The sequence below is a fragment of the Theobroma umbraticum genome, unplaced genomic scaffold (genome assembly GCF_002168275.2).
Source record: "Theobroma umbraticum cultivar Fairchild unplaced genomic scaffold, ASM216827v3 scaffold_146.0, whole genome shotgun sequence".
In the NCBI taxonomy this organism is placed as follows: Eukaryota; Viridiplantae; Streptophyta; class Magnoliopsida; order Malvales; family Malvaceae; genus Theobroma; species Theobroma umbraticum.
Window position 1 is genome coordinate 6,485,118 of NW_018397265.1, and position 13,304 is coordinate 6,498,421.

Below are 13,304 nucleotides of genomic sequence, written 5' to 3' on the forward strand. Positions count from 1 at the left end.
TCCTGCTTGGTTCAATTTTTGTTTTTAGATAATAGATAAGTTAAAAATAAAGCAGACCAAATGAATACTAAGCCAAATTGCCTTGGACTTCAAAGGTCCCTTTCCTCTCTGATTTGAAGGAAGATGACATGAAGCTCCCAACCATAGCACCTGTGCTAGAAATTTCCTAAAATGAATGGCTGCAATTCATGGATTTAATTCTACTAAAAGCATTCATAGCTGAAAGGGGACAAAGGCAGTATGGGAAATGCTCAGTGCCATGCATTTTTTGCGGTCTCAGTTATTCTCATCTTCTGGCTTTAGCACTTAATAGTTCTGCCACTAAAAGACTAACCTTTATGGCACCTTAACATAAGGCCATAGCCGGCCACTGCTACCATGAGCTCTTCTCCATATGCCCATATCTTCGCTCCTCCCTTCAACACTAAACAACCAAAATGCCAACAAACAGTAGAAACAAAAACTTGAATGTAGTCATCTTAAGGGATATTACTTGCTCTTCTGCAGGCATCATGATCAACTACATAGAAAATGAGCCTTGATTATATAGAAAACCATTCTTTCTGAAGATTGCAGAAGGTTTGAGAGGCAGAATGAATTAGAAAGAGGCACTGGACTAAATAGAGTAAAGAACACTAGGATATGTATACAAATTTGTACATATGTATGTACATACTCCAATGAACCAATAGCATCAATTACAGTTTTGATCCAAGGGGAAAGAAGAGTGCAGTAAAAAGTATCAAAATTTGTAACAAAATTCCAATTAATGCAAAACTGCCTACAACCTATGTGAGGAGAACGAATTCAGAAACTTATCAGAGTTGAGATAACATCGGCAAAGTTTTGATGACATGTAATGTATTAGTCAAAAAACCATTGATGAGTATCAGACTATAAACAAGAATTGTGAATAACTGCAACTTCTGTTGTCTTTATTTACTGCCATCTTCTTGAAGAAGGCTTGAGCGAAGTGGAGCTTACACTCTTTTTAATGCCTGAAAGGAGCAACAGAAGAGAATTTTAGGAGGACACCACTTAAAGAGGTCTACTAATTTTCATCCACCTTAAAGAATAGCAATTATAAAGATGGAAGAGCTCTGAGTTTCTATACTTGTTGAAACCCTCGAAGAGTCTGTTCTCGATGCAGTTAGCCCTTGTGCGAGTTTTTGTTGAAGTCGAGTCCTTGTTGCTACTTTAGTCCTGCACAAAATTCACTTTACTGGGCTGAAGTTTAAAACAAGCTGAAGAATATGTTGGAATGGAGCAGCTGAACCCCTCTCCCCACTAACCATCTTCCTTTTTGCATTTTTCCTATTTAGCTTTGGTTATATTTTGTTGTTCTGACCTTAAAAATGAAATGCGATAACAAAAAACTATTGAAAAGAATTTGTGCATGAAAGCTTGCCTACATCTGTTTATATGATAAGTTTTAAGTAAAGCAGAACAAATATTCCCCACATCATATGACTTTATAAGAAGAGTAGCTGATTAGAAGAAAGAATATGATCACTTATGGAATCTGCCAAAGAAATCGAATCGCAGCTAAACAATTGTCGCCATCACAAAATATATAACTTGGATAACTCAGAAATACCAATAATTTGAAAAGAAAATCTTAGTAATCAAACATATATAGACGTGTTACTTCCAGCATAAAAAAAAAAAAACATATAGGGACATGTCTCTGTGTGCGTTCGAAAGGTGGGATATACACCAGGAAAACAAAGACTTTGATTGTTTATATGTTCATCATTTGACATAGAATTGCTCCCTGCTTGTAAGTTTTGGATATGATATCTACAAATCTCCTAATTAATCCAGCTATTTACCTATACTTTCCTCAGGGTAGCAAACCAAATAAACATTTTTATGCATATTTCTTCCCTAATTTATGTATAAATTACTATGTGCAATTTTAGATAGGTGCATAAAGCTGTAAGAACATAAGCGATACTTACTTTTCCAAATTAATGCCTTCAGGGGAAAGAGTGTATTCAGTTGAGCCATCAGTTTCTGTTCCCATAGAAAGAGTACCATCAGATATTTCAGTAAACTTTTCGTCATCCGTGGACTGCTGGTAATCAGCTTCAAAATGCTTATCACTGTGAACAGTTGTCATGATCAGAAGCTGCTTTCTCAGTATGTCCTAAGCCTTCCCACCTGACAGTTTTGGCTTCATGAGAAGAACCACCTATAGAATGGAGGAAGAACCATACCTCAATGAGCTTGTTCCATGCTGCTCACCATTGATGCTAGGGTATCCACCTTTTAGATCTTTAAGTAATTGCAACCGCTCAATCTCCTCATCCTTTTTGGCTATCGTGTCCTTGAGAGATGCCATCTGCAGGGTCAGTTAAACTTAGAAGACAATAATATGAATTGAGTACTAGTCCAGTATCCTACTGCCCTCTTTCTGGGTGGAGAATACACGTCATACCTAGACCCAGAATATACAGACAAAAGAGAGTTCAACTAGAAAAGCATATTAATCTCAGGAACATTCTTCTAAATCTATCTATAAAAGAAAATGAAATAAGTAGATATCTATCCATAATCTTCGAATACAAATATATTACTAGTCAAGAGCATTGTTCAGGAGCCAAAAAGAGGATTCAAGTGGATAACGCATGATTCTTGCAAAAATATGATTCTAAACCTCTAAATGAAAATTAAATAAGATCTATATCCAGAATCTTCAAATAAGAATATTAGTAGGCAAGAGCATGGTTTCTGGAAAAGTATTTTTAAAGCTTTGTTGAGGTAATATATAGTCTATATACAAAAGAAAGTTATATAAAATATAATCAGCATGCATTCATAGATCTAGCAGTATTGCAACATTCACTAACTGATCTGTCACTCTGGCCTCTTCCTTGTCATAGGCTCTCATCTTCTCCAGCCAAAGCCCACTACTGTCTCTGACCCTCCTAATATATGTCAGAATAGTTTCTGAAATTCCACGGGGATTTAAGAAACTAGTGTTCTTTTTAATTAACTTTTTTCTACACATATCAGCTTATAAATGCTTACGAAATTATAACTTATGTAGTAAACTCTGCTGGTATATTAAGAAATAAACAACACTTATTCTAAGCAGGATAAAATTTAAAGATCTTCATCATCATCATGTTACTTCTGATAAACCAATTCAAGACAACCACAAAAAGTTGCTTTAGTATAATAGTTTTTGTTTCTCTTGGCAGATCCATAGAAAATATATCTAGAGACTCTACAGCTAGCTGAAATTCCTATTAGCAGTCGTAGGAGATATTAGTTCACATACCTTTGGATCTTCAGAACAAACTACAAAAGTTTGTTCCCTACCATATTAAAAATAATAACTCCATATGAAAAAAAAATGCAACATCAAAAAAAAAAAAGGAACTGACCTGCTCCATTAGTTCCCTAACATCCTTCCCCTCTTTGCTACTTCGTGCAGCACCTAGCTCAACTCCAGAGACCCGTTCAGCAAACTTCAAAGTACTCATACTTTCAGAATAGGAAGTGGCATCAGGATTGAGCTGCACAAACATAAGGGTCTTTGCTTGACCACCTGGAATATATAAAACCATACAGATGAAGATCTAGTGAATGTGTTTATGAAGCAATACATTTCAGATGAACAATAACATCAGTGTCCTCCAAGAAAAATAAAACAAAATTTTCATCCTCTAAAACCTGAAGATGATTTCTAGTCGTTTAAGAATAAGATGAAATAAGTACCAAGAGAGCTCTGGAGTACTTGAGTGAGCTTGCTATTTCTGTACGGCACATGAGGAGTCTTTTGTGCAAGAGCAAAAATTACATCTCCAAGGGAAGACAATGATTTGTTTATATGTTGTGCTTCCTTAAGCCTATCTCCAGTTACCTCAGATCTATCTACTCTTTCACTTCCTGCTAGATCTACCAAATGAAGATTACCATATAAAGTAGTGCCAACCTTCAAATCCTTCCCGCAAACATGAATTGTGACAATGCTGTAGCCACAAATCTAAATCATAAGTCACTGGGGAAAACTAAAGATATGATTTCAAATATAAGATATACAAACCTGTGAGAGCGACTGCTTCTTTCATTCAGAGCAGTAGCACTAACAGCTCTATTCTTGAGTCCAATATTCATTAAATCCAATACATCAGAGGTTGATGTAACAGGGAGCATGGTAGCATCAGGTACAGCTAACCCATTAGGTTGAGAGATAGTTGTAATCCCAAGCGTGTGCAGATTAAGGAAAACAAAGATTACTATACCAAAACAATGAATATTTTATTTAAACATTTATTGAAATACACTTGGAAAAGGAATACATTCAAAAGCCAACAATTTATATATATAAGTGAAACAGGTTGACCAACTGCCATCATTGAAGCACATCTATCTCGTTTAAAAAAGGATATTTCTTTTGAGAACCACCACTTGATAATAAATCGCGCACTTGTTCATTATATATTTCGACCATTTGAACCCCAACTTCATAGAGAATGGTGCTTCTTCTATTTTGAGAGATTTTGAAGAGACTATTCAAAGCACGATAATTAACACCCCATTCCTCTTCAGTTGCTCCATTAGGACCAGTCTGGAAATGTTAAAAATAATGTTGGCATTGTTCAAAAATATTTAAGCAACTTCATGAAGCTTAAGAATACAGGGATTCATACCATTGTGTAGGTTTTCCCTGAACCAGTTTGACCATAAGCAAATATACATACATTGTACCCATCAACTACTGATTGCACAAATGGTTGAATATCTTGAAATACCTCCCCTGCCCATGTTTAAAAGAATGGTAAAAGTTAGACATTGCAATGCTTTCTCATTGAAAACACATTCAAGTTCATATTACAAGGAGTATCAATCAACTAACAAAGAAATATTCAACCAACAATAATTATTTGACAATGATAGAGATAAAAACCTTGAGTAGCAGCTGGACCAAACACCTTGTTAAACTTAAATGATCTTTGGCCATCTTTCCCTGGCTTGGAGGGATTTGCAATAACTAACTGGCCATTTTCACCAATATTTTCTATGATTGTCTGTTTTCCAGTTTGTCCAGGCAGAAATGGCCTTATTCGACAATAGACTCTAATGTTTCCTGTAAAAAAAAAAAATCAAAAAGCGATAAACAAAATGACAGAACCCAACAGAGAGAAGCTACTTATGGCCGCACCTTTCAAGTCCTGAAGCTCGTTAAAAAGCTTTCGGTTTTCAGCAAGAACTGCATGATAGTTCGCGGCCGCATCTGCTAATGCTTTAAGCTTTACTTCTGAACAAGAAAAGATTTTCTTATGAGAACTTTTACAAAACAAAACAAGCTGACAAAACTTTCATACAACAAACCCACCTAAGTAATTAAATTCCTCAGAATAGCTCTTCTGTGTTTTCAAAATTTCTTGCTTGATGGAGTGAGAAGTGACCCTTAGCTCCTGAATACTTTCACAAATTAGTAAAATGAATGATGTTTTGAAGAACACATACAAAGCTAAAAAAGAAAAAAAGAAAGGCTATACATACCTTCATTGCACCAAACTGAAAATCCATAAAGCTTTGGTAGATGTTCTCTTTCACGTTCCACCTTTGGCATTTTGACTCGGAAATTACTTCAAGCTCTTTCACCTTATTGTTTGAATCAGCAAGGAGACACTCAAGCTCTTTTATCCTTATCTGAAGTCCTGCTTTGGCACCTGTAACCCCTGCTTCCACTTCAAAGCAGTGCTGCTCATGCATCTTTTTGGCAATTTCTAACTCTTGCTTCAGTGCTGAGATTTCAAGATTGTGTTTATCATTTTCTTTCATTAACTGTTTTATCTCCTGCTCCTCAACTTTCCGTTTTTCTTGCACTTTGGAGTTCTCAGTCTGCAAGAAAGGCAAAACATCCCATGAGAGAAAAGCCAAAGTGTAGAAGGTATCTGTGTTATATGAGATTAATTTCATTGGCAAGTGAAAGGTGCATTCCCTTTCCACTCTCACACCTAGCAAACAGCTTGCAACTATTTTTTTTTTTGAAAAAATCATATTTACTCTGTGAAGCCAACTGATAAGAGTGTCCATAACAAGTAATAGCAGGCAGGAAAGATCCTCCACATACTGGGTACAGTGGAGATTATAATTGGTCAATTCATTAAATTCATTCAAAATAATACTAATTAGAGATTTCCAATAAGTACTGGATAAATAATGCGTAAAATAACAGCTAAATAATGATGCCTGTGAGAGAATCGAACACAAGCAGTTCAAGACTGTTGAACAGCAAGAAATGTTCTGTTTTCTTCGAACCTTTATTTGCTGAAGCTGGTTTGTGACATGCTGCAACAAAAAAGTTCATTAAATACGCATCCGTTAGCATCTACACATAAAAGGGAAATGCCTTTTAATTATTCTTTTTTCTTTTTTAGCTTTATTATTTTCTGCACCTTAGTCTCTTCACCAGCTCCGGATGCAAGGGCCTCAAGTACTCTGATTCTTGACTGGTACTTCTCCTCACGAGCCTTGAAAAGGTTGTTTTGCTGCAGGCCACAAACTACTTTAAATCAGTAGAGAGAAACTGAGAAGAAAGTATAGAAAGCAAGAGATTTGGAATAGTATTTACAGTTCTTAGGTGCTCTGCTTGAGTTGATATACGCCGTTCAATCTCCTGCACAACTTTTCTCAGTAGACATGCCACACGCTAAGCAACAAAGGTAATGTCATCATGTTCTTGTATCAAAATATCCATATAATTACATATGCACACAAATGCATATATGTAAACAAAAGCTGCTTGCAATGACACACACATGCACATAGAAATACTTAAATTTTAAGCCCATATTTCATCATATACCATACATGAGGAATTTCACCATTCTTTCTTTCAACACTTTCATCCAGAATTCCATTCACAACACTTAAAAGTGACTGAGTGGGGGCATTCTGCATACAGGAAATGTGAAAATGCATTAAACATACACCATATGATAAATAACAAGTTTTTTGCATATTAAAATGTAGAAGGCTAACCAAAAGAAATGTAAAAACATAATAAATGTTAACAAGTTACATCTAAACTGTTTGATTTCATCATCTCTGAAATTTTTGTTGCAGGGAGATCTGCATACCGCCCTTGTTTCAACTGAAACACCTCATGGAACTTGTGTCCCACATGATGCAGTACTGCAGCTGATGGTTCTACGGAAGGTGCAAAAAGCACAAAACATAAACTAGAAATAAGATTTAAAACTACAAGAAAAACCAAAATAATATCTGTGTTGGCTAAATATGAAATAAATGCATATATATACAGTTTCAATAGATCAGAAATCAACTCCACACCTGTTAGGTGTATGCTTTCTGCTAGCAGTACATTTTATAAGGCTGGTGTGACATTGTTAGTATATTTTTGTGCTTAAGTAATATATAGCCAGTTAACCAGAACTGTCTCTAATCTATACATTCATTACTTCACTGCTGCCAAAGCATTTATACCATTGAAAGCACTTGAAACTTGTGAACTATCACAGATGCAACATTAACAAGCACATATGCACATGCAGAGAGAGAGAGAGAACTACCTGACATTAAAGGAGTGTGCAAGGCCTGTTGTAATTTTGACTCTGAGGAAGCCTTCAACCTTTTTTCTCGAGATAATGGTGTGAGAGGCCCATGAGATGATGCATCCCCATGAATGTTTCCAGGTTTAGTAATAATACTAGTGGTGGACAAGTTACATCCAGATGGCACAAATTGTGCTTTTAGTCCTAGAAGGCAGTCAACAACAGCCTTCATAGATCCCTGGAGGATATAGGGGGAGGAAGAGAGAGGGAGGGCGGAAGGAGGAAGATCATAGAATAACATTAAAATTCTGCCAGGTTAATAAACAAGGAAGCAGATAACATAAACTAATAAATGAAAAGAGTAATGTCAAGAATACACATGATAAGCAGTGCATGTAAATACCTGTGCAGCACAATTATAAGCTTTGATTACACAGTCTAAACTTATTCAGTCAACTCTTTCAATAAAATGGATTCATGACTTTCGGATTGATATTTCCATATGGCTAAGCAATCAAAAGTTCATTTAAATAGTAGTTATAGAAAAAGTTCAATTGAATAGTGGATACCTTTTCTAGGTCTGATACCTCAAATCTGGGTATTCCTAGCTCATCCACTGCTGTCAGAAACCTTTTAACATTTTCTGACCGCAACACTGAAGAATTTTTGGGATAACCTTCCTAGAGAAAAAATGCAAATTAATCCACAACATAAAAAATCAATAAACTCATAATAAGATATGATCAAAAGAACCTAAAAAACAGAAATGAGTTGAACAACCTCATTTACAGAACCAGGTCTAACCCTGTTCAATATTTTACATAGAACGGTGCCATCAACCAAGTTAGCTCTTAATTCTTCATCTGAAGCTTTTATTGGCAAACTTAGATTGGGAAGAATACTATTCAACCATTCGACCAATACTGCCCGTTGCTTGGCTGCAAAGGAGGAAAAAGACATAAGGAAAACCACTCACTCAAACAAATAAAAAAAAATGTACAAAAGAACCGAAGACATAGAATATCAGCTTCCTGTACATTCAGTCTCAGAATTTCTGTTCGCCATTGCTTCAAAAACATTGACATGCAGTTACATATGAGATGTCAAGTCTTGCAGAGTGTTTTGCATGGTGATTCAGCCTTAAATTCCTGATCAGATGCTAAAAGACAGTTCTTTAGAGCTCAATTATGAACTTTTGATTCCTCCTGTATATCGTTTATAAAGTAGACCTGAAAAACAATTGACTTTAATTAATGTGCATGTTTGTTATTCGAACAAATAAGACAGCCCAACTCAGTGTTCTTAGAAAAAGAAAGAGGGTATAGAAACCAAGTTAACCAAGTCATTAATAGCCAGAATTTTATAGAATTATGCAAATTAACCAAAATGTTACCATGCATAAGTGATGTCTTGAGCAAACTGTGATGTAACTGCATACTAACTAAACGATAATGCTTTTGTGAACCTTGTCTTCTGCAAGAAATCGTGTATAATCCTTGACTAAATTAATCAAATAAACCAGATTTCCTCAAGACTATGGCTATTGAGCTGTTGTCACAAAAGGAGGTATGTGTCAGGTGCTATAACAGTAAAATTTGGAAACTATATTCTTAATAGATTTTGCAAAGCTACTTATCAAAGCAGTTGTTAAACTTACCAACTTCCAACACCCCTAAACTTTACCGTTGAAGTTGCTGTCACTTTGAGCTGTCAAAGCTTTCCCTGTCAAAGTTTTGTTAAGGTCCTAAGAATTCAGAAAAGAAATTATACAACCATAACACAGAGGGAAACCACCTTAGGGTGTAAACTCAGATGACTACTAAAGACTTTTGGGTGCAGACAAACATTGCTAGGTTCACAGAATGGATATGATAATGTCAAGAGAATTTTAGAAGAAACCAGAGAAGGATGGATAAGGGTACACTAAAACAATTACAATTTATAAACATGAAATTTTTATCCACAAGCATAAGAATTTCTCCCATCATTTTGCTTGTTTTCCAATATGAACACATAATTTCTAGTTCTATGCATACAAAATACCAAATCTTGTTTCTCTTGCAGTTGCATAATCAGGTGTGGAAAAGCTACCAAGTCAGCCTATTGATACTTCCAGAATATACGTACTATCGACTAACTGGAGACGTTCCATGTTCTTCCTGACCTTAAACATTGGCAGAAATGCAAAAGACACTCTTATAAAAAGCTTCATCTGAAACCAAACAAGTTCTTTACATTAATATATAAGGTCTTAGATGAGTGTGATTCTCTTTTCAGAAGGGGTTGTTGGGTGGTTGGCTGCCCATTCAACTTCCTCAACCCTTTCCGTTTGCAATTTTACAGTGTCCTTTTGGACCTTTCAGCTATAATCTTAATTCAGCTCCATAAAACATAAATGATACAGCAATAGCAAAAAGTTCGACGGTTAAACCACCCTAATGATACCATAAATGTATCAACAACCACCAAGGTTAACAAAATATAAAGTCAAGCTTTTCTATCCTTCTAGTCCGAGGAGACCCCTTTTGAAAAATTTCTTGTTTACTTTGGGTTGTACTCTTGCATTACTTCTGCGAAATTTCTTGAATAACTTGATCCGTATTGAGGTTTTCATATGCATACACAAATCTACATTTGCACACAGGCAAACAGACATGCATAGCTATTTAACTCAATAACAATGTCAACCAACAGATTTAAATGCAGAACTCATAGATTTCTGTGGTGGAGCTAGGGATGACTTGAAGACAAATTTGTGTTCATCAAAAGAAACTGCAAACCAAACCAAACCATAGCAAATTCGAAAGACCAAAAAACTTTAAGACCCTTTATAGATATATCTTTCAGAAAAACAAATTGCAGCCATCTCAGAAATGTGTCAATGAGGCTGATATACAGAGAATAAAGAAGCTAACAATTCCTTAAAAGAAAAAGCAGCCATTGATAATTTTGCAACCTTGCTAAAATCTGGGTATATCTTGCAATCACAAAAGAAGAGCTAAAACATACACACACACACAAAGAAACAATACCCATTACAGAACTCAGCTAGAATATATGATAAAACAGGGAATGGAAGTCCAGATTTTCAGGTTAATTAAAAAATATGGATTGAATTTATCAATGCTCACATGCTACAATCATATATATACAAAACTAAATATCATACCATCCACAGACTAAGGCTTTGATCATCATCAACATTGTCAAAACCATTAATGAACATGAAAACTAGATCATAGAAACATTACCATGAAATTGTTGAGACAAGTCCAACATAGGAAGACAAAGAGATAAAAAGGAATGTAGAGCTGTGCACGTTGATCAAAGGTTCAATGAAGCTTTGTTAAATGTATAAGTGTCATGTCAATGGAAGAGATACATTAAAATTTTTTTTTAATTAAGTTTTTAAATTATTTGAAATTAGTGAGAATTTGAATCATTTCTCGATCGTTTGCTATTCCGTTTACCATTGGTCTTCCAAGGGACAATGGTGGGAGAAAGGAACCGGTAAAGTAGGTAACTAACTGTCTTTTCGTCTCAAATTTTGTTCCATTGGGTCTTTGCCACGTGTCCAGGATCCGACATTGATGCTCCATCTTTCGTGCTTTCTTACTTTGGATGGTTAGTAAAAAACTAGGAAAAGGGTCTTCCTTTTACGCCCAACAAATAAGCCAATTTCAAATAATTTCTCTTCTGATAATGTCATCCTAGTGTTAAGCAATTCTCGACCGGAATACATTTTACCTCTGATCAATATAATTTTTTTAATTTATAAATATTATATATTTATAAAAAGTTTTTTCATTTCCAAATAAGAAAAAAATTTTGAAAAATCTTTTCCACTTGAGCCTTTACCACCACTAACCAAATCCACAAACTTGGCTCAAAGATAATTGAGTTTCAATAAGATTATTTTATTTAAAAAAAATATAATCGAATTCAATTTTAAAAATCGAGGAATACATATATTTATTATTAAATTAAATGTTTTTAACATGTTTTAAATTAATGTTTTAAAACACAAATTAATCTGAATTTGACTCGAAATTTGTATATAATTAAATAATTTAATTATAATTTCAATAAATAGATGATTAAAATATAAATATAAAAACTATTTTGTTATTTGAATGATAAAAAAATATAAATTACAGGTAAATCGGACTTGGCCCACATTTACTTATGAATAGGTTGTGCTTGGGTCCTAGCCCACCTAGACCCATGGGAACATGGTCCTTAAAGAAACCTTACATTTCTCAAGGACAAAACACATTTCATTAAAATTTTTTACTCATGATTTTTTTTTTAAAAAATAATATTAATATTTAATAAATTCGTTCAAGTGATAATTTAATATATTATTCACTAAAATCCTTTTTACTACAATATTTGAAAAGTTAGTATAAAAAATTAGAATGATCGTTTTAAAAATCTTAAATAATGTAGTCATGATAGAAAGAAAAATACACAGTGTACTATTTTTCTTCATCAAAGATTTTCTCACTAGATTTTTTCTTGGTAAGATTTTTAATAAAATAATATTTCATAATCATATTTTTGAAAAGAATTATATACTCATTTTTCTTTATTCGAATTTTTTTTAATGAGGTTTTTTATTAGTAAAGTTTTAATGAGACATAGACATTCAAAGGAAGAGTGTTATGAATATATGTGTCATATGACTCATGCAACAGGCTCGACACAAGAAGTTTAATTTAATTTGAATTCTTGTATTTAGTTAGGTATATTTAGATTTGGACATACATTAGATTGGATAAAGATTAGGGTTTAATCCAACTAAATCAAATCCTTTCAGTATTATCTTTATCTTATAAATTCTATGTGCTCACTTTATTTATAAATACACTATTAAATAAGATCTTCTTACTCTCTCTAAATATTTTTTTTCATACTTGTTCTTTTAAGTAATATTTTACAACAAAAACTTAATTTTTATCACTTTAAAAAATAAAAATATTTTTAAAATTTTGAAAAAAAATCTACAAAATTAGAAAAACATAAAATAATTATTTAAGACTTAGAAATTCTAAACAAATAAAAATAATCAAAAATAATTTTTAATTATTAGAAAATTATAGAACGATAAAAACTATAAATAATTTTTATTTTAAAGAAATTATAAAAGATTATAACTTCCATAAAATAAAATTTATATTTAAAATTTTTCAAAAATAGAAGATATTCTTTTTTATGCTCATAATTTTTTAAAATTATAAAAATTATTTTCACTATGTAATTTTTAATGAACTTTTAAAAATAAAAATATTTATTTTTTACTTTCAATTTTTTTTCAAATATTTTCTTTTTTTATATTTTTGATTTTTTACTAAAAATAATTATTCCCAATTTTAATGTTTTCAGATTATTTCAAAATAATGATAATAATAACAATATAGTTTAAAATTTTTAAAATTGTGAACAAATAAAAAATTATTTTCTAATTAATATTAACATGAATTTGCTCAATACTTGGTTATTTGTTGGAAATTTTATTTAAGAGATTATATCAAAAAAACACATAAGTATTTTAAACTTACATTTTAATATATTATGGATAATTTTAAAAATTAACATTACATTTTTAATATAGTGTTTCTCAACCAAACGTTACAACGTTATCTTTCTAGTATTTTAATCATATTTTCCTTAATATACCAAATGCTATAATATTATTGGACCAACAATTACATTTTTTATAATTACATTAACCGCAATTAAATTTCTTATAATATAATTGTATTGTAA

The 13,304-nt window shown here is 32.9% G+C and overlaps 1 protein-coding gene across 6 annotated transcripts; it reads right to left on the minus strand.

Moving 5' to 3' along the window:
* Nucleotides 1-626: 626 nt before the first annotated feature.
* LOC110422648 (P-loop containing nucleoside triphosphate hydrolases superfamily protein) lies at nucleotides 627-10,896 on the minus strand. Of its 6 annotated transcripts, none has more exons than XM_021436647.1 (25): nucleotides 10,787-10,896; nucleotides 9,193-9,257; nucleotides 8,929-9,008; nucleotides 8,573-8,764; nucleotides 8,316-8,473; nucleotides 8,105-8,215; nucleotides 7,554-7,773; nucleotides 7,043-7,170; nucleotides 6,832-6,915; nucleotides 6,593-6,670; nucleotides 6,417-6,509; nucleotides 6,211-6,309; nucleotides 5,518-5,859; nucleotides 5,348-5,429; nucleotides 5,174-5,269; nucleotides 4,919-5,098; nucleotides 4,662-4,768; nucleotides 4,401-4,579; nucleotides 4,055-4,219; nucleotides 3,727-3,980; nucleotides 3,393-3,556; nucleotides 2,220-2,344; nucleotides 1,962-2,105; nucleotides 1,115-1,203; nucleotides 627-998 (listed from the first exon to the last, which is right to left on the minus strand). In XM_021436647.1, the coding sequence occupies exons 4-25, from the start codon at nucleotides 8,598-8,600 to the stop codon at nucleotides 940-942; spliced, it is 2,985 nt and encodes a 994-aa protein (XP_021292322.1). In that variant the 5' UTR covers nucleotides 8,601-8,764; nucleotides 8,929-9,008; nucleotides 9,193-9,257; nucleotides 10,787-10,896; the 3' UTR covers nucleotides 627-939. The 6 variants fall into 6 exon arrangements, with proteins under 6 accessions (XP_021292322.1, XP_021292321.1, XP_021292320.1 ...); XM_021436646.1 differs by having other exon boundaries at nucleotides 8,929-9,083; XM_021436645.2 differs by lacking the exon at nucleotides 10,787-10,896 and adding an exon at nucleotides 9,663-9,685 and having other exon boundaries at nucleotides 8,929-9,083.
* Between the last annotated feature and the right edge of the window lie 2,408 nt (nucleotides 10,897-13,304).